The sequence below is a fragment of the Cyphomyrmex costatus genome, unplaced genomic scaffold (assembly GCF_001594065.2).
Source record: "Cyphomyrmex costatus isolate MS0001 unplaced genomic scaffold, Ccosl1.0 scaffold23, whole genome shotgun sequence".
In the NCBI taxonomy this organism is placed as follows: domain Eukaryota; kingdom Metazoa; phylum Arthropoda; class Insecta; order Hymenoptera; family Formicidae; genus Cyphomyrmex; species Cyphomyrmex costatus.
This window is the reverse complement of record NW_017276368.1, coordinates 671,286-692,839: the sequence shown is the minus strand read 5'-3', so window position 1 is coordinate 692,839 and position 21,554 is coordinate 671,286. Positions and strand designations below refer to the sequence as shown.

Sequence of the window (21,554 nt, the reverse complement as noted above, 5' to 3'; positions counted from 1 at the left end):
TTTATGAAACCAGTTTTTCACTTTCATTTCATTAGCCTTTTTATGATTTTCATTATTTTTTAAATATTATTGTTTAGCAAATTCAGTTAACAATTAAATTATATTAAATATAATGTACGTTTATGATTTATCTCTCTCTGCAGTTTATTGAATATAATCTCTTATAATCCACAAAGATTTATTTTCTACATACAATTTGATATTGATATAAAAAATTTTTTTTTTTTTTTTTTTTTTTATTGATATCAAATATTTGATTTGATATTGATCTTTATCTGTTGTTACAGGATGCGCTTCGGAATCTCGTGAAGAAATCAATGGCCTTGTACTTAGAAATATTAGAAACTCCTGCTCTTTGTACATTAAATGTGGATGAAAATTTTGTGTGGGGTGATGATCTTATAAACACACACTTTAAATCTCCAGTGAATCCTATCTTTATTATTGATATAGCTATGAATGACGAAACTGCTTATTATTTAACGAATCTTGAATCATTCGAGGTATGAATAAACATACGCGGTTATTTTCTTATGTTTATTTATAAACTATCTAACTAAATCACTCTCATTTACAAATTCTTTATCAAAGAATATTTAAAATATAATATATATTCAAATTATATTTATTATTAATTTTATATTAATCCATTAAGTTAATTGAGAGAGATTTTACTATAAATTGTGCGTTTAATTGTAAGCATTAAAATGTTTAATAAATTAGTTTATTTCAGGAAATTATTATAGATATATTAGACAATTCTCTAAAGAAGTGTCAACATATTAAACAAGTTCATCCTTTCTTATTACCCTTCCTGAAATTTCCTGAAGATCTGTATCTCAGCCCGGTCGACTTACTGGAGGAACAGGTTTACGAAGTTCGAGAACGCCTGAGGACCGCTTATCAGAAGTCTACAATACCCCTAAAGGCATACGTAAAGGAATATCAGCAATATTTAGAAATTTACAAACTGAATGTCGAAAAATATGTGGAGTAAGTTCAGATCGCTTTAGGCGATATCAGATAACTGTTTAATTGGATTTCTGAATGAGAAGGCAAAGCGATTAATTAACAAAGCAGAAAAATATCAATTATCTTTTCAATTATCACTTCTTTTAGAAATTTCAAAAAAGCAGATCACTCTATCACGGAAATCAGAGATGAAGTATCGTTTCACTTTAGGATGAAATCGATCCTAGAACTCACACTTCCAAAGGATATTGTCATAGGACCTTTCTGCGTGAATGTCCGTCCTCTCAGGGATTTTCTCATACAAAAACGACAGAGTTGTTGCACACAGTTGCTAATTATGTTTACCGAGAGCTTAAGAACGAAGATCGATGTCGTCCTGTCTGATTACGTACAGATTAGAACGAGGCTAAGGACAACACCACGCAATATTGAGCATTTGTTTGAAGAGCAGGATTGGATAGAAACCGTACCATTGAGAGTAAAAAAACTGGACGAAATTGTACAAAAATTAAAATTTCAATACGACATTCTTGATCACTTCTGGTGGAATCTAACCGATGAAGACTTTGAAACCAAATGGCAAGCTATAGGTTTTCCACGACAAGTGCAGCTATATGTAAGATTTACTCTGTATAAAAAACATTTGAATGCAGCTATATGTAAGATTTGCCTTGTATAAAATTATAGTATCAAGAGACACGGTAGTGTCTCGCGCCAAGTATAGCGCGTACTAGGCGCAGGTTTAAGTATTTTCAAATCATAAAATTCGAAGGAAAATTTTGTGTAACCAAAATTGCACTATATATAAAGAAAGCTACCGTATAATAATAATAATTTTTGTTCAGATTGCAAGACTCATTAACTTTGTTCTTTTAAGTGGTATAATTTTTTAAATATAATTTTCCTCTAATTTATTCCATGTTTTTATACAATTCAATAATAAAAAGACTTAAAAAGATCTATTGTGGATCTCAACGACGAACAGATTAAAGATTATGGTCGAAAATTTCATATTGTCGGTTGAATGTTAATAATGAGAAAATATATTTGAAACTGATAAATTAAAATTCTAATAAATGTTTATACTATATTTTATAATAAATATTTAATAAGTGTATATAATTACCTTATTTTACAGTTATATATAATTAAAAAAGTTATTTTATTATATTTATATTTTTTATAGAATATATAAGTAATATATTACTTTAATTAAATTATTATATTTATTACTTTTTCATATTTGTCCTTTTTTCACACATTATGTACAGATTGAAGAAGCAAAGAATCGCTTTGCCAGTGAATATGAAAAATTTCATAAAGTACAAATGCAAGAAGAAATTCTTTTATCAGAGAGGATTGACACACTCATGGGAAACGTTATAAACGTGACATTACAGACAGATATCAACAAAGTACATGAAATGGCTGTAGAAGTAAAAAGGATTTTAAAAATAATGAAAGAGTGTCAAGAATTGGGTTTATTGTTGAACGAACGGCAAAAATTATTCGGCATGAATGTTGTGCCGTACGAGCAATTAAATAAATTAATAAAAGAATTTGAACCGTACCAAACCTTATGGATTACTGCATCCGATAATTAATATAACTGAATATTGTATACAAAAATAAAAAAAATTTTTATTTTAAATTACAGTAATTTTAATAATTTAATATATCAAATTAAATAAAGTTTTTATAAACTGTTAAACGCAGATTGGTTAAAATGGCAGGAAATATGGATGGAAAATCCTCTGATAAGTTTTGGTGCGAATCAAATCGAAAATATAATTACCGATATGCACAAAGCAATATTGAGTTGTGCGAAAGTATTTCAAGAAAATCCAAGTAGGTTAATATTTTGCTTAAAATTTATTAAATTATAAATATGTTGTGTTGTGAGCGCGCGCGCGAGTGTGTGTGTGTGTGTGGTAAGTCACAAAAAATTTAAATGCGAAATAGAAGAAAGAAATTATCAATATTTTTTCATGGATTATAGAGATGACTGCTATAGCGTTCAATATAAAGGATCAAATTGAAACTCTACGTCAGCGTGAGTTTTGCAATGTCTAGGAATGAAAAATCGACACTTTGGAAAACTTAATAAGAAAACTGGTATACAAATGACACTCACGCCAACTTTATCTTTTAAGGACATACTTGTTCTTAATGTTATGAAACACAAGGAAACTGTGAAGATTGTCGCAGACACTGCAGCAAGAGAATTCTTGATAGAAAGTGCACTTGATAAAATGATAACCGATTGGAAAACAATTACGATGGATGTTCTTCCTTATAAAGATACAGGTGCGCAAAACATTTCAAAAATATTTAAACAGTTTCATACATTAAATATAAAATTTTACATCTATTGTAATTTTTTAAATATAAATTAAAAATATGATTTGTAATGCAATAAATTATAAAAGAGTGGATATATTTTAGAAATTAAAAATTTAACATCAACATTTTCGTTATTTTGTATTATATGTTTTAATAAAGATGAATTTAATTAAATTAAAAAATAGAATCAAAATATTTTATACTAGAATATTTTTTACATATAAAGTAATAAAATTAACACACATATATATATATATATAATTTGATACATTAGACTCTCTGTAATATACAATAAATAATATATTAATTTTTGTTTTAATTTTGTAACATACATCTTATAAATAGTATCTTAATCGTCTTCTATAGATAAATATATCATGAAGATTTCCGATGAGATCATTGCTTTCTTGGACGATGATTTACTTAAAACTCAACATCTTAGTCTTAGTCCTTTTAAAGCTGTTTTTGAAAGCCAAATCGATAAGTGGGAAGCTAAATTGAGATTAGTTCAGGAAGTAATCGCTCTATGGGTGGAGGTGCAAAAGTAACACTCACATCTCGATTTCTGTTTACTATTACATTAGAATATATTCCTATTGATTTTGTATATACAGGCAATGGATGTATTTAGAACCAATATTTGCGTCTATGGTAAAGATATTAATCGGCAGTTGCCTGTAGAATCGCGTAAATTTAATATGATAGAGCGCAATTTGGAGCGAATTATGGATAATGCTCGTGATTGTCCATATATAAGTATTACAAATTTATTTTCATATTTTACTCGCCGTTTTATTATACCATTTTATTGACGTATTAAATGTTGATTATTCTAAACAAAATATCAATTTATCTATAATATTTAATCCTTTTAATCTATTATATTGTCAATTTTAATTTGATAAGTGTGTAAAGTGCATGCGCAAGTGTAATTAAATTTTATTTAAATTTGTTTATCAATGCAAATATATTCTTAAAATTTAATATTATTTTTTTGAAAGATAAAACAATGGGTAAATATAATTTTTGTGCATATTGTTTATGTTTTATTCACTATTATTTATTTTTTTTAAATAATGTTATTTTGAAATGAAAATTATATTTTAAAAATATATTTGCATTAGGCTAACAATTTAGCTGTTCTTTGATGTAATACAACATTTGTTATTTAGAATGTTGTATTATATAAAACTTAAAATATTAGAAAAAGAGAAAAAGAGAAGGAAAAAAGAGAAAGAGACAAAACAAATATTTTATAAATTTATAATAGATAATAAATACTTAGATGAAAATTTTCTTAGAAACTGTCTTTTTTTTATTGTACATATTGCAGGTAATTATAACGTGTGCGGATAAAATATTGTTATCAAGCTTAAAAGAATGTCTCTTGATTCTAGAAAATATTGAGAAAGATTTGTCTGATTATCTGGAGACAAAACGAATGATTTTTCCGCGCTTCTTTTTCCTAAGCAACGATGAACTTCTGGAAATAATCGTTCAGTCCAGACACATCCAAGCGACACAACCGTATTTAAAGAAATGTTTTGAAAACATAAAGGAATTGAGATTGGAGAATCCAGATCTTAGAATAACGAAAATGTATTCTACTGAATACGAGGAGGTCGTGCTACGACCGACAATTTATCCCGAGGGAAATGTGGAGGATTGGCTAGGACAAGTTGAGGATGCGATGCGCAATATCTTACGAGAAATCATCGGCGAGGCCCTCGAAATAATAGAAACGACACCGCGAAAGGAATGGGTGTACATGTGGCCGGGCCAAGTAGTTCTTTGCGGAGGTCAAACACATTGGACTGCCCACGTGGAAGAAAGTATCACAAATAACACACTGTCCGATTATTACAATTTCATGTTATTACACGTATGTATTATGTGTGCTAACATTACATCATTATATATATTATAAACAATGCTTAAGTGTTTATTGAACGGGTAATATTTTCATCCAAATTGGATAAATGTTTGATAACGTTGTATTTTTCCCTTCCACTTTAAAATCTCGAAAACGTTAAAACGTGTTAGCACTTCAAACTCGATCGTTAAAGAGCGTTACCTTTTTCTTGTTTTTTCTTCTTCGCTTGCATTCTCTTTTATACTTACATTATTTTATTTAAAGGTTATTAAGTAAATGCATCTCTCAACAACCTCTCTAGATGGTGTTCTCTTATGCGATAAAAACGTTCTCTTTTGCGATAAAAATTTCAACAATTATTCAAAGTAAAGGGTCAACTCGATTCTTTGAAACTTTACACTGTGCATAACATTAATGAGCATAATTTTAATGAGCGTTAAATCGAAAACTTTTTTTTCTTAGGAAATAAAAAGAAAGCTGCGTACATATGTTCATTTACTCTACATCAAAGATAGTTTAATTACTTTTTCTTATTCTTTAATAAGTAAAGAGTAATTGGCGCACAGTCAATGTACGCTTGAATAATATTTTATATAGCTCGAAGAATTGCAGAAGTTAATACGTGGTTCGCAAACTGAAGTACAAAGATTGATGCTGGAAGCTGTAATGACAATTGAAATTCACGCCAAGGAAGTTTTGTATAAATTAATTGATACAAGAAAGAGTAATTAATATCAACGAATTTGAGTGGATCTCTCAATTACGATATTATTAGATTAATAACAAAGATTTGAAGATTCGCGCGATAAATGCTGAATTTCCATATGAGTAGGTTTATTATATTTATGATAAACGTTATCAAAACTATTAAAAAAAAAAGAGATACAAACTGTTAATAAATTTTAAAACTGATTTTGACAAAAATAAGTTAAATGTAATTAAAGATTTCAATGAAATAATAATTTCTAAGATAATTAATTTAAGTTTATTTTAAACATATTAACGTTTTCACTGAATTTTATAAAAGTATTATAATAATACCGTAATGTATTAAATTATTGCACTAAAACAAGTAACGAAATAACAAAGTTTTTAAATCCATTAAAACTTATGCGTTTGTCCGAAATTGTTTACCTCTTCTATTGTATATTAGATAGGGAAACCTGCTCTAGCTTTAACGACTGTTCGTTGACTCTACGAACCTGATGACACTCTAATTGCATTTCTAAACTCAATTTAGGGCGCAGGTACCACTTCAGAGTATCTCTTTAGTGCTTATTTTGGGTCTAAAAGGAGTATTACTATAAGATCTCAGAAAGCTCTCGTAGAAATTTTGTAGAAAATAGCGTCTAAATAAGAAGAATCTTCTTAAGCCATATTACCTACTTTGAATATTATCTATACAAAAGATGTAATCTTAAACATTTTCATTTATTTTTTTACCTTACTTCTTTCCTTGTAACTTTTATCATATAAGAAAATAAAAAAAATGAAAGCATTACTAAAGTTAAAATATTCCTCGAAGAGTACTGCACATAGTTTAAATTTTTTAATTCTGACAAACATGGCTCATAAAATATGGCGACCATTTTTTAAAATGTCATTTTTTTTACATAATTTTTTCAGAGTTTTAATTTAATCTTTTAATTAATTGTTTCATAATTGTTTTCAGCATTTACATAACTGAGACAAAGTTATTCTTTACTTTTTTTCCTTCAAATAAAATAAAAAAAAAATACATCAAATTATTTTCATTGTAAGTGAAGTTATGAATGCCAAAGTTACGTAGTACGAATTCGTACCTGTATGCTAAGTAATGATAGCGAAACATGTGCGCCAACGAAATGTTAATTTATAATTCAATTTAAAGTTGATCTTCTAATTAATTAATATCTTTATATCACTTTGTTAACTCTTCGTAATTTAATTTTAATGGAATCTATCTTTAACAAACTCTACATTATTAAACTTATTACATTTTCTATATTCTTTATAGATACGAATATTTAGGTAATAATGGAAGATTGGTAATTACACCGTTGACTGATCGCTGCTATCTCACTCTTATCGGTGCATTGCATTTAAAATTCGGCGGTGCACTAATTGGTCCCGCAAGCACCGGTAAAACGGAAACTACAAAAGATCTCGCAAAAGTATTCGCAATTCAGTGCGTGGTTTTCAATTGTTCTGATCAACTGAACTTTCAATCTATGGGTAAATTTTTTAAAGGATCTGCCGGTCGCTATGATGGTGCCAAATTATGCTCTTATCGCTGAAATATCTTTATTCTCGTACGGTTTCGTGAATGCTGCAAATCTTGCCAGAAAAATCACGACAACTTTTAAGCTGAGCTCAGAACAATTGAGCACACAGGTATTTTTAATTTTATTTCCTATTTTCTTTTTTGCTTTTTTGAAAAATAATATACGTTATAATAAAATATACGTGTAAGTATATTACTAGGATTTCATGGATTGTGCAAAGTATAAAAAAGTTAATTGTAATTATCTCATTGTATAATGGTATAAGATTGTTATATACAATTAATAACTTACCAAAATTAAATGTTAAAATAGTTTATGTTATAAAAAGATTATATTATAAAAAAAAGTTTCTTTATTATTTAAGACTTTTTAGATATATTACAACTATTAATTAAACTTTAGTTATTAATTAACGTTACAATTTTAATTAATTGTATCTAAAATATAATGTAACAGGAGCATTACGACTTTGGTATGCGTGCGGTAAGGACTTAATTCGTTTGTGTCTGTATACATATCTATAAAGAGGAATTAATAAATTAGTACTTATTTTTCTTTTTTTAGACATTGTATCAGATATCTTCCCAGGGCTAATTGAGAAACCAATGGATTATGAAATCTTAGAAGCGGGCATTCGCAGATCTATTAGACAAATGGGTTTTAGAGAATGTCGATGATAAGTTTATTTTTCCATTTATAATCTACATTTAACGTACTTTTCTTTTTTTAAATATTACTTTATCAAATCTTGACATAAAAGCAAAGTTAATTTATAAATATTTAAAATATTTTAATAGCAAATACAAAGAAACTATAAATGACTATGAAATTAAAATATTTCATACATAGCAAAATCCTATTTTTTTCAATTTTTATATGTTCTCGGTTTAATTCGTTGTAAGTATAGTTTATATTTATAAAATTTTGTTATATTTTAATCTTTAATTAATATGAAAACAATTTCATTTCTAAAATATAATTTTAATGTAAATTAAACTAAATCTAAATAAATTTTAATTGTGCCATTACGGAACAGTTTAAAGACATAGATGGAATTCTTTGAAAGTATACTAATGAGCAAGAAAAAATATATAATTTACACTTGCAATTAATATTATATTTTATAATAATAAACATTAATTTTATAATAATAAACAGTAGAATGCGTAACATATGCATAAATAAATTATTTTAAATTTATGAATGTGTTTTAATTCTCGTTTAATTAAAATAGATATATATGCAGTGTATGCATTTAAATGTAGAAATTAATTTGGGTTTTTGTTGCCTTGTTTAGTTTGCGCTTAAAAAAATCTGTAATTGCTTGTTAAGTTACAATAGTTGTTCTCGGTTTTGTGGTTTGAAGGATTATTTATTTGTTCTTTTTACATTTGCAAAATGTTAATTAAAGTTAATTAAAAAATTAATTAAAATTAATTATAATATATTTCAACAATCACACGCAATAAAAATACTTATTTTTATTCCCTTATTAATATATACCTATGCTTTTTCATAATATGCAAAATAAAAAATGTTGATATATGGACCTTTAATATACATAAAAATAATACAAATATAAAATGTATTGAATATTTATACAGAAAATATTTTCTGTGATGCGTGTGTGGCAGATAGCTTATAATATATAACGATTATATTGCAATTATGCAATTAATTTAAACATAAACACAGAAACTAATTAGAGATTCATATAAACCAAATATTTAATTACATCAAAAGTCTCTCTCACTTCCATCCATATTACGAAATTATATATTATTATATATTGTACAAGTCAAATAACATTTGCCAGTTAAATATTATTACATGATTGATATCGAAAAGTTTTATATAAACACTTTTTATTCTTTTTTTCTTAACTATTTACATCACGTAAATAAATATTAAATTATAGATTTATTATTAGTTTGTAATATAAAACGACATAAAGGAAAAAAAATTAAAATTATCTTTATTATATTTTAATTTAGTAATATAAATTATTTGAATATAAACAATTTATTTACTTTCTACACACATAAAATAAATAAAATTAAAAATGTGTATAAGATTATCTACAATATTTTTCTTAATGATTGATTAAATTGCATATTTATTGAATAATAAAGCAATAACCTCTTTATTATACATATACTTGTACATATAATGTTTAATAAACTTTTTCGTATTAATGTAAAAATACTTTCAATTCTATTAAATTTTTTTATGCCAATAAAAAATATCCGTATACAGAGAAAGAGAAGAGAGCATAAATTTTTACAAAGTAAGAATTTTTATTAATTCTTCGTGACAATTACGCATTTTACATTCTCCTATCGCACAAGAAAGAGCATGTTTGTGGTAATTCTTTGCAAAATTACGGATATTATAAAAATAAATGCAATATGCACAACGTGTCTTTGCACTAAAGCATCCAATTTGAAAGCGCACACTAAATATGACGACGCAAATTCGATCGATACTGGCATTCACAGCTTTCGTAACTTGTCTGGCCATGCTTCGTAGAATCTATTGAAGTTGTAACTCTAATTACAGACTTTGTGAGAAAGGTAGTGCATGTACGAGACTACTTTGATGCGTAACGGATTAATGCTCGTAGGTTTAACCAGTTCGGGAAAGACCAAGGTAAGTGATGAACAATTATCGAACTAAATATGTCTCTGTTCTCCCAATAGATATCAAGATAAAAATTTTTCTAATTTCTTAGTTGAGCTTGTTAATATTTCAGTTTAATACTTATAATTTTCTCAAATATGATTTATTTCAAATTATAATAGACAATTTAGAAATTTGACTAGATCAAATATTTCACTATTTTTAAGAATTTTTCAGAAATTTATAAATATCTCGGAGCTTTTTAGATTGTTTAAAATAAAATTTCTACACTTTAGAATAATTCAAGTACAAGTATATTTTGTTCTAATACTATAAGAGTTTTAAAATTTTAATGAAATCAAACCTAAAATTTAAACAATATCAAATCTTATGAGACCCTAAAATTTTAAACCTTTTATCTAAAATTTAAACTATTTAGATTACTTACATACACACACACATATGTATATACATAACAAATAAAAAGGTATTAGATGATTCAATTTCTATGGAATATTAGGATAACAGGACAAATTTAAAAGTCCGACTTTATACTTGTAGCTTTTAAGTTTAATTTTTGCATGGCCTAAAGAATGGTTTTCCATATTCTACTTATGTAATCATTATTTCTATTTTGATTATTGAGATGTTCTTATATCTTTATAGTCTCTCTCTATAATATAATTTTTTGTATTTTATAATATCTCATATATATATGAGATATTATCATATTTGTATGTAATTATAATTTAACAGAGAAATAAACTATTTCCTTGCAAAATATGTTATAGTAGAAACGTACAGAATCTCTAAAAGGATTAAACTGTTATTTGGAACATTTTGATCAATCTCATATTTACTAAATAATTCTCGTAATAAATAAATATTAAATAAATTATAAATTCCCATTTTCAAGTATGGTATAATTCTTTTACGACAAGCTACTTGCATTGAATATTTTAAATTATATTTTTGCTTTATTAATAATTATAATTTTATATTTTTAATCATTTTTAATAATTGATTTTAAAATATGTTTCTATATAGCGTTATTATGTTATAAAAATTATGTAAAAAATTGAAACATGATAATGCTCATTTCTATTCAATATTCTAATCATAAAAAATTTGATTATATATACCTATACACTACGTAAAATCGGAGAATGTTATTAGTGATGATCGATGTACACAATATCTCTTTTAGAGATAGAGATTAATATGTTTGCCAGTATCATGTATCCCTTGCATGTATATACTTCTTTAGGATATAGAATATACTTAGAATATATTGGTCTGAAGAAACATCTATGTCCTTTAACTATAGTAAAAAAATATACAGCACTTACTACACACAAACAAGCTATACAAATTTCTTTTAAGTTAAATATTTTATAAATGAACCATACATATCGTGTTTTACAACTATTGTACAATATTCTAATAGCGTATTCTGAAAGGTAAAATAAAAAATCTTAATACAAAAATATCAAGGCTTCAATAAATTTTTTAAACTATGACCGATTTAAAAAAAACGGTAACAATGTATAGAATTCGCTTAATGAAACCTGTAGTTACATATACTACCTACACGAGTATCGATCCGCATCTGTCATCTCTCAAAAGGCGTGTCTGTGCAATTACGGTGCTTCTTCGCACGAAATCTATATACTATTACCAATTATATTTGCTCTGTTATAATTCAAAAACTATTCTGATATTTCAATATTAGAATTTCGTACTCTACCTCCATTTCGTACTTTACCTCCAAAATGGTATTAAAATATTATATAGTAATTGTAGAACATTCTGTATAACACAAGCAGCTTATCTTTGAAAATAAATGCAGTGAGACTAATTTTAAATTTTTGGAAGGATAAATAACAATTATTTTCTTCAATTTTTTTTCGAAAAACAACATTAATTTATTTACATAATATATAAATAAATAATATATCGTTAAAAGAATAATATCCATAAATATATATATATATATATTATATAAAATATATATAATATATGTACATAAATGTTACATAGTTGGTATTAGGACTCATTTAAATTTGTCATATTCGTTTTAATTAGTATAGAGAAACCACATGTAAATAAGTTCTAAAATGTAAAAGTTCTTCTCTAAAACTTTAGAATGAATCTCATTTTGAAGAGTGTAATATCACTCTTAAAGATTGAAAATTGAGCCATTCTTTTACAAGAGACTAACTCAATTTTCACTCTTTAGACCCTTTAGAGTGAGATGCGATTTCAAAGAATTTAGAAAGTAATTTTACAAGATTTCGAAAAGTTAGCATAATATCATAGATTGACATAGATCGATTAAGTCAAATTTACTGTATAGAAATACAGAAATAATAATTATTAAATATTATTATACAACGCTCTTCAATTTTAACAAATTTAATTAAAACGATATGCTTAAATAAATAATTATATCTATTGACACTATGATAAAACATATAGTCATAGTGAGATTTCATTTGTTTTAGTAATTAATTTTAGCTGATGGCAAAAGCCTTTAAAGATAAATATATATACATGTAACACACATATATACATGTATATGTTTAATACGTTGTTTTTTTCTTAAGGGGGGATACTGGAGTGACCAAATTATTGATATTACAGTTGTATAGAAATCTCCGAATTGGCTAAATATTATAGAATTAAAAATTCTTTTATAAAATTAAAATAGACGCAAAATTAGAAGATGTGTAGTGGATTTTATACTAAAATCGGAAAAAAGTTAGAATTTTATTTAACATTTTTTTAGTTTCAATACAAAATCCAGAACAGTATCTCCTAAGTTTGCATCTACTTTAATATCCCGTAAAAGGATTTTTTATTCCTTTCAGTTAATTTGGAGGTTTTTATACTGTAATGTCAACAATTTGGTCACTCCAGCATTCCTTTACATATACAATACGTTATATACAGGAATGCATAACACGTTAACCACATCGTATCGTATATATGTATATAAATAATCATTAACCTAGACCCTTACAGAAGAATAACACTACCAGTAATATACCTCTTTAATGAAAATGTAAAGTTTGTTGAAGCGTCGAAGAAGTGTGAATAGAGTTTTAATGTTTGTGTCAATAAATGTCTTAAACACTTCATTGACTTTCCGTTGTGACTTTATGGTTTTAAATATTCAAACACGGTCCCCGAACTCTTCTCAAACGCTTCATAAAGCGCGCATGAAGTACATCTGTTACGTTTCTCGTTTTAAATAATTGTTTCATTAAAGTTTCCCAAATGTTCCATAATGCTTCGCAAAGAGTGCATGGAACGTACCGATAAGCTTTTTAAACACTTCATTCGTTGACATTTCGTTTATGCTTCCTATACGCTCTGCAAAAAGTATAATACAGAGCATTTAATACGCTTTGTGCACACTTCTAGAATATAGAGTTTAAAACATTTTTTTCAATTTATTTTTTTCAATTACCGAGTAAATAAAATATATTTTAAAATATTTTCATCAGAGTTCTGTAAGGGTCTAAGTCAATAGGATCATTTAAATAGCTGCGATATCAAATCTTGCTTGGATTTTGCCGTAAATTTGTCATCAAATAACACAACGCAAAATTTGCTGCCAATTTTCTGCCAATTCGTCGTCAAATAGCACTACGCAAAGTCTGCTGTCAATTTGCTGTCAATTTGTCGTAAGACAGCGTTACGCAAAGGCTTACTACCAATTTGATGCCAATTTGTCGTCAAACAGCGCTACGCAAAGTTTGCTGCCAATTTGGTGCTAATTTAATGCCTAGTTTTGTAACACTACCTTTGTCTGAAAAACACAAGCTTACTACTGACACAGATGGCACTGAATTTGCTACCAATTAAGTTTTGAGCGAGTTTGCCAAATTGGCGCTAAATTGATAGCCAATTGCTATATGTATGTTGTACTTTATGAATTTTAATTTATCTTAAAAACTCTATTCTTATTTTTTAAAATGCATATATTATATAAGTAACAAATATGGAACAGGAGCACGACTAATATATTTTTATAAAAAAGATACAGAGATTTATAGAATATCTTTTTATATTTACACGTTACATATCTCATTATAAATTAATCAATATATGTAATTGTTACTGATATACAGAATATTGATACATAAAATTAACGTGTCTATGATATTTGATGACTTTTAAAGTCATTTTCTTGATAGTAATGTCACATACACTGAAAAAAATTTTGGTCCAACGGATGATTGTTAATCAATGTTCAACTTAATGTCTAATTAATGTATTAATTCAATAATTAGTTCATTAATGTAATTATTCTTGCAATAAATTTTGGTAATAGTTTTGTAATTCAAATTGTTATGAGAATTTAGACCAATTTTCACATTAATTCAATGAATATTTTATTGTATTTACGAACAGTTTTGGTTCAGTGTACAATCAATTTACACATTTTGACTTTTTAACATCTCTTTTATAGCTTTGCTGTTCTAACGATATGTTACGTAATGCACATGAACGAAATCAAATTTAAAATTTTTTTAGATATTACATCTGATAATAAAATTGATTAACAACTTTATAACATGTACGATATATAAATTATGCTACATATGATTTACACATAAAAAATAGAACACAAAACATTTAATGTAGAAAAAAATGTTTTAATGAAATAGCATTTTACGATTTCGATTCATCAATTTACAAATTACATGTACACGTAAGGAAAAGTTTATATATTATCCACATGCCATTCTATTATATTTTTCAAGAAACGACACGTGTACAGATTTATTTGTGCAAAAAGGAATGCACAAAGTATATGCCAGACACGTGTATTCGTATTGACGCCAACCATTGAAAGGTATAACTGCAAAAGCTTTCACGATAAGGTTTTCGCTCGAAGGTAACTGAATAGCAATAAAAAATGCATTACTTAAAAAAAAATGAAATTTCGTATTTATGTTTCATTAATTTATTATAAATAAGCAATTAAAATTTTTTTCAATACCAATCTATCTATTCGAGGATCATTAAACTTGTATCTTCGTTGAATACCTTTGCTTCAGTTTTTCCATAAACGTATATATTATATATAAACATATATATATATTATATATAATGTTATAATACCTTTTGTTCTTTATTTTCCTTTTATACACATATTGAAAAGTAATAAAACTGCATTTTATAAACAATGTCAATTCAAAAGTTTCGTAAGAAGTTTGTAAAGACACTTTAAATACTTAAAAACGGATTATTAACATTCTTATATCATATCGATATCACGCGATTAATTGGTACAAATAAATAGACTTTGTTATATATAAAATAAATGATTTCATGTTTTATGCGTAATGATCATATACATGTATTACATATAAAACTAAAGAATTTCTGGGGTAACATTACTCTTTTTTATTAGTATTGCATCGAGGTGCAAATCCATAAAAGAAATTTCACGAAAAACAGATTTATTCAAGATTTTAAGTGGAATTGCATCCTAAAAGAATATTCTCTTCTATGTGTTACGGATGAAATACCGAAAAATTTTTTCCCAGTGATTTCCCCAGGCGAACTGGTCAATCGATCTCTGTCCTAATTGCGCAAAAAAGAAAATCAACGCAAAAGGGATGTGGCAACTCGAGTTCTTTTGCATTTGAGTTGCATACCAATAACACATACGACTATGTTTGATGGTTTTTCTATTAAGGAAAAAATATCAATGTTCCTGGTAACGCAATTGATAATTTCTTTTTATTGTTACTTCAAGTTTTAATTAAGTTAATTCAAGTTTTAATTTTTCTTATAGTAAATAATTAGTTTAATGTTATAAATTCTAACGTCATGCAGATATTTTTCTATAAAATGTTAGAAAAATCGTATCAAAGTTTTTCTCAATTTGTTGTAATAATTGATTTTTATAATAGATTTTGGAAAATATCGGCTCTTTCAAACTTTCACTTTATAACTAGCTGAAATAAATTTTTGATTCTGTTAATTATTACTAAAATCTTAGTACGTCATTTTAAATAAAATTATAAATGGAAAATTTTTTAAATACATAACACTCTTTCATTTACTTTATTTATTTTAATATCATATAAAAACGTTAAATTATAATAAATAATATATTATGTTAAAGGTAACAAAATTAATTCAATAAAAGAAAAATGTACTATTTTTGAAAAATTCGTACATTTTCCGTATCTACATTGTAAAAATAGGGTGATATCTTATATTTCTTTTAATTTATTGAAAAAATAAGTAATTTTATTGACGGATTTTGTGATCATCTTTAAATTAAGTAATTTAAGAATAATTGCCACATTCGTTGATTACCCCAGTGATAATTCTCTTACATTAATAATTCATATTCACAGAATTGATTTTATGAATATATGAATATTTCATGCACTCTCTCTACCTCCCCCCTTCTCTTTCTCTCTCTCTCTCTCTTTCTCTCTCTCTCTCTCTCTCTCTCTCTCTCTCTCACACGCACACACACACACAAATAAAAAGCACATAATGTGAAAACAGAACATTGGTCATTACTAATACGACAATTAGAAACTGCAAATACAGTTAAAGCAAGAGTTCAAAAATGAGAATCAAATTTCATTCTTGACATATTGCAATGTGCTATTTAATTCCAAAAAAGATTTAAAAAATTAAAATTAAAATTTTAATATACGATCGTGAATATTTTGAAGTGATTTTACTACTTTCACATATCTCCGAATTTTCACAAGAATAAAGAGAAACAGATTTTTATAACAGTTAAATGTGTGGTTACACGTTAAATAGATTTACATACAATAAATGTAAATCTACATTATCATACAATTACAGGATTCACGAATCCTATCTGTCAGTCAAATATTTATATCGTTCCGAGTTTTACAATAACATTTGTCTTATTTTCTGACAAATCTTTTATTAAATCCGTCATCTTGTCGTTGACATCGAGCTTAAAGTCACAGATGCGTATCGCGTCTGGTGAAATGGTGCGCCCTTTCAAGGCAATTCAGGCAAACAGGATCATCTTAGATTTATCCTTGGATTTACGCCCGCAAAAGCCTCGAGGGTTTGGGCTAAAACCTCAGTTGAAACCAAACACAGGTAAAGGAGAATCGTCGGTCAAAGAGCGTTGATGTTTCACGGGCTTACCGATTCCCTAATAGTCACCATTAACCAACTATTTAAAATTTGATCTCTATCAAATCTTCTATTAAATGGAATGCAAACTATATGTACCTTTGTGGACTGCAGTGATACCGAGTCATACTCTTTAGGATCCTACGTAATATCTGCTCCAGACACCGACGGAACGTGATGCCGCACATTGCATACAGAAGGAAATTGATGCTGAAGTTTGTATAATAGAGCAGCATGAAGAACTGCTGAAGACACCAGAGTGTCTCTGGTGTATCCTTCTTTGCGAGAGCAAAGAAGAACACGCATAGACGAATCACGTAACTGAAACAGAGAATTCGACTTGTAATGCAATTGCCGAACAAATTTAATTTCATCAAAAAATATTAACCATTATCACTGTAAACTGTAATTTATATTTACTTCACAATTTATATCTTTTGAAAAAAAATCAGACTTTTACTGCTTAAATGAATATAATATTGAGATGAAATTTATTTTCTCTTCATTTATTACAACATGAGAAAAAAATTTAAATTTTATTAAAAAGGCAAATATCTATTCACACATACATGTAGAATATCTCTGATTTTTTTTTCTTACACTGTTACGTTTTATTACTATAATAAATATTATAAATTATAAATAATACAATAAAATTCTATTATAAATTACATACATTTGTTTAAACATATTAAACTATAAGCTCAAATGCATTTCTGTTAAATGGGGAAACTACATTATTTGAACTCAAATTATTTAAGTAATGCAACAATTTACATTTCATGATATAATTTAAAAAAAATTTTCCATCGGTGATGATAATTAATTAAATCTTTTGCAACATTTATATTAAAGACACAATGTGTACATTATATGTATAATATAATCTAAATCCGATTATAAATATTTAGTTACTTATATATATTTTATAAGATATAAAAAAGAAGATAGCAAGATGTAGAAAGTGTTATAAACACAATTCATGGAAATTTTAAACACACCGTATAAAAATAAACAGAAAAAAAACGTAATAAATACAAATAATTAATGAAAATACTTACCTAGGTAGATTAAGCAATATGAAAACCGTACTAATAAGCACGAGCATTTTAGTGATACTCTCTTGATTAAATCTAGTCGATCCAAGATTACGACAAGATGACCTAACGTCTGTGAAGTAAAAAAAAACAGATTTTATATAGCTTTGCATCCATTCAGAAGCATAAAAGTAAGAAGCTTATACTTGATAAAAACGTATCTTTTTACCTTTATTGAATATATTATAAAACTTAAGTGTCATAGAATGCATCCAATTCTTGTTTTTTACCATCGTAGTATTTGAAACTCTTATTATGCATTTTGCAGTTTTAATAATTGCAGATTATCTTGTAACAATTATAAATATCATGCAAAATATCATATTTACGTCATTACAAGAAAGTATTTTGTAAAAAAAGTCATGATAGTCATTTCCTTTGCAAAGAAAATATTGACGACGATCGTAATTTCTTATCATAAGAGCATGCCATTCTTATCTTACAAATTATACAATGTGGAATTCTAAGAAGCCTGAATCTCACGTCGCAATAGACTTACGTATACACGGAGCTTCTATTTCGGTCATCTGACAGGCGTTCCGTGGTGTCGACGGCGGAGCAGATGCAGGTTGATGCCGGGAATGGTTCTTAGACGAATGAAACGATGATTGCTGGGAAGGTGGTCTTCGAGCCCCATTCGTACCCACGAGCGAAACCAGGTTCATATTTCCGCCGCCACCGTTATTGCTGCTATTGGCACTCTGAAAATGGTTTTGTAATGTCTTCATCTTTTGATATCGATAAAACTTGTCTATCTCTTTATTTGCAGCTGACCCATTCACATGTAAACGTTGCCTCGTTCGAGGAAATTATTTTAGAAAGACGATTTGTTTAATAACAAAGACAACAAAAGAGATACATGTAAAAAGAAACTATATTATCAATTTAAGCGTAAAAAATAGTATATCTGTGAAATATATCTCTATTTTATTTATTTATTTTCAATACAATAAATATTCTATATATACATATAGTATATATAACTTTTTGTATATACATATAAATCTTATTTATATTGTTCATTACTATTTACTGTAATAATGTGAAAATATAAAATTTAAATTTTTAATTTTAGATAAAATATTATTTAGTTAAGAAGAAACATAAAAATTTGCATCATACATTTTTCAATCTGTAGAGGTTTATGAAGAGTTACGTGAGATGTTTGCAATTTAAGTGGCAAGTCATTTTGCAGTGGCGAGTCACTCGAAGTTTCCAAGCTCAACTTTCACGTTTTGTTATACTTATATTTCACTCGTATTGAATGATATTTCACTCTCCGTGCTTTAGAGAGAATATCAATTATCAGAGACACACATTGATAAATAACATTATCTTATCAAGAAATCATCTTTTCAAATATTCTTCAACGTATGTCATAAATTACATAACATAATAAATATATGTTTGCCGTTATATCATTTTTAACGTATTTTGTTTTATGAACTATATTAATAATATTTATATTAACATTTAAATATAATATCATCTGTTTTATCTATTCTTAAAAATAATAAAATAATTTCAACAAAAAAGTTAAATGTATTCTATAAGGCAATGCGAGTATCGTAAACAGTTATATCTTTGTTAAAAGAACATCTAAGTATTAATAATACTGTAACATTTATCAATTGTATATACAATTTATGAAAAATTAGGGTAAAAGCTACTTTTTACATTTATTTTTTTAATAAACAGAATTATATTAAAAGATCTGCTTATTAATAAAATGCGATATAATCAATTCCGTTTTTAATTCTTATATCAACGAATATTACAGATTTAGTTTACGATTGTCTATATATTTATTTAAAACAGATTGAATTATATTTCTTACACTACATCACATTCACACGTTGCTTTATATTACAATTTTAATAAACGATTTATATGGAGTACAATTTTATGAAAATGGATACAAAACTTTGTTTACAGCTTCGAGCTCTATAAGATATGTTGATAGTAACTGAAATAAACATAAATGAGAAATACGCAAAGTGTAGCGTTATGCATTTACCGATGCATGACGGTTAAACTACATGCACATGCAATTTTTACACAAAAAGCGGATAGTGTGCTTTTTAAAACAAGCTTTATAAACATACATTCTCTTGCAAGCTACATAGTGAAGAAAAGAGAAACTTTTTCTATTTATTTCATGACACGTTTATGCAATTAATTTGTATTAAACCGCAGATGATTTTTATCTCAATTTATTATTTAATATAAGATCTTATCGTCATATAAAAATACTGTTTAATTCAGAACTATATTTAAAAAACAGCTTGCACTAATTGTAACATAAAAAATTATTTTAAATAAACTTATATAATAAAATATAAAATACTTATAAAAAATAAAAAGACAAATATATATGTGATTTGATTATGTATTCTGCAATTAATTAATGCAGTATAATTAGACAAAAATATATCTTAATTTAAATTTAAATTAAAATAACGAATAATGATTAATTTAGGAAATTTTATTTGTGTTCTTGAATGTTTATTTAATTATTTTTAATAAATTAACAATAATGGTATAAAATTAAATTTATTAATTAACTTTAATTAAAGAATAGGTAAAATTATTATATATTTACAAAGAAAATATAAATTTAGCACAATTGTGTTCATAAGAAGAAAAACAATTTATTCGATTGATACGTGCGAAAAGATCCAATAATTCATTGATACTTCGCATTTGTATTTGTATAAAGTAACCGGATTATTTACATTTTACGGAAATCCTTGGGGTACCAATCATAGTAATACGTTATATGAGTACCTACTCATTTTTCAAATCACCATTTTCATCATTATCACATTTCTCTAATAGAATGCTGTGTCCTTAATTGCGAACCTCTATCCACTTTGATAAATTTTCTTGTCAAAATGACTTTATTTCCCAGAAACATCGATAACATGTAACTATATTTGTGAGTGTTTGTAGATTTGAATAAAAGTTCCATACTAGCAAGTATACAAAAGTTAAAATTTAATTACATAGTGCCAGCATACTATCAAAATATTCGTTGCGGAAAACGACTATGTCAATATTAAATCAGAATTTAATCGTATTCTAGTTTCACGATATTCTATAAAAATAAAAATTCGTTTCGATATGTAGTCAAAATAGCTATATTCAGTTTATCATTTGGTAATCTTTTGATCCCTACTAATTTCTTTTAATTAATAAATATATAATTAATATTTAAGCATATCAAAT

General features: G+C 26.5%; 2 protein-coding genes across 2 annotated transcripts in view; one reads left to right on the top strand and one right to left on the bottom strand.

The window, feature by feature from the left end:
• Nucleotides 1-21,554, top strand: part of LOC108773963 (dynein heavy chain 1, axonemal) — a 94,603-nt gene that overhangs the window by 5,302 nt on the left and 67,747 nt on the right. The window contains 19 exon segments of the mRNA XM_083287323.1: nt 288-503; nt 734-993; nt 1,120-1,588; nt 2,244-2,563; nt 2,684-2,820; nt 2,972-3,019; nt 3,022-3,279; nt 3,682-3,859; nt 3,930-3,966; nt 3,969-4,067; nt 4,640-5,197; nt 5,786-5,896; nt 5,898-6,016; nt 7,185-7,421; nt 7,423-7,561; nt 7,909-7,939; nt 8,017-8,125; nt 10,010-10,030; nt 10,032-10,101. Coding sequence (XP_083143449.1) covers nt 288-503; nt 734-993; nt 1,120-1,588; nt 2,244-2,563; nt 2,684-2,820; nt 2,972-3,019; nt 3,022-3,279; nt 3,682-3,859; nt 3,930-3,966; nt 3,969-4,067; nt 4,640-5,197; nt 5,786-5,896; nt 5,898-6,016; nt 7,185-7,421; nt 7,423-7,561; nt 7,909-7,939; nt 8,017-8,125; nt 10,010-10,030; nt 10,032-10,101 — 3,417 coding nt within the window.
• Nucleotides 16,866-21,554, bottom strand: part of LOC108774071 (thyrotropin-releasing hormone receptor) — a 31,483-nt gene continuing 26,794 nt past the window's right edge. Inside the window, exons 2-5 of the mRNA XM_018540083.1 lie at nt 18,826-19,027; nt 18,291-18,399; nt 17,329-17,550; nt 16,866-17,248 (exon numbers count right to left, since the gene is read on the bottom strand). Of these exons, the coding sequence (XP_018395585.1) occupies nt 17,230-17,248; nt 17,329-17,550; nt 18,291-18,399; nt 18,826-19,027 (552 nt within the window). The 3' untranslated portion in view covers nt 16,866-17,229. The remainder of the gene's footprint in view (nt 17,249-17,328; nt 17,551-18,290; nt 18,400-18,825; nt 19,028-21,554) is intronic.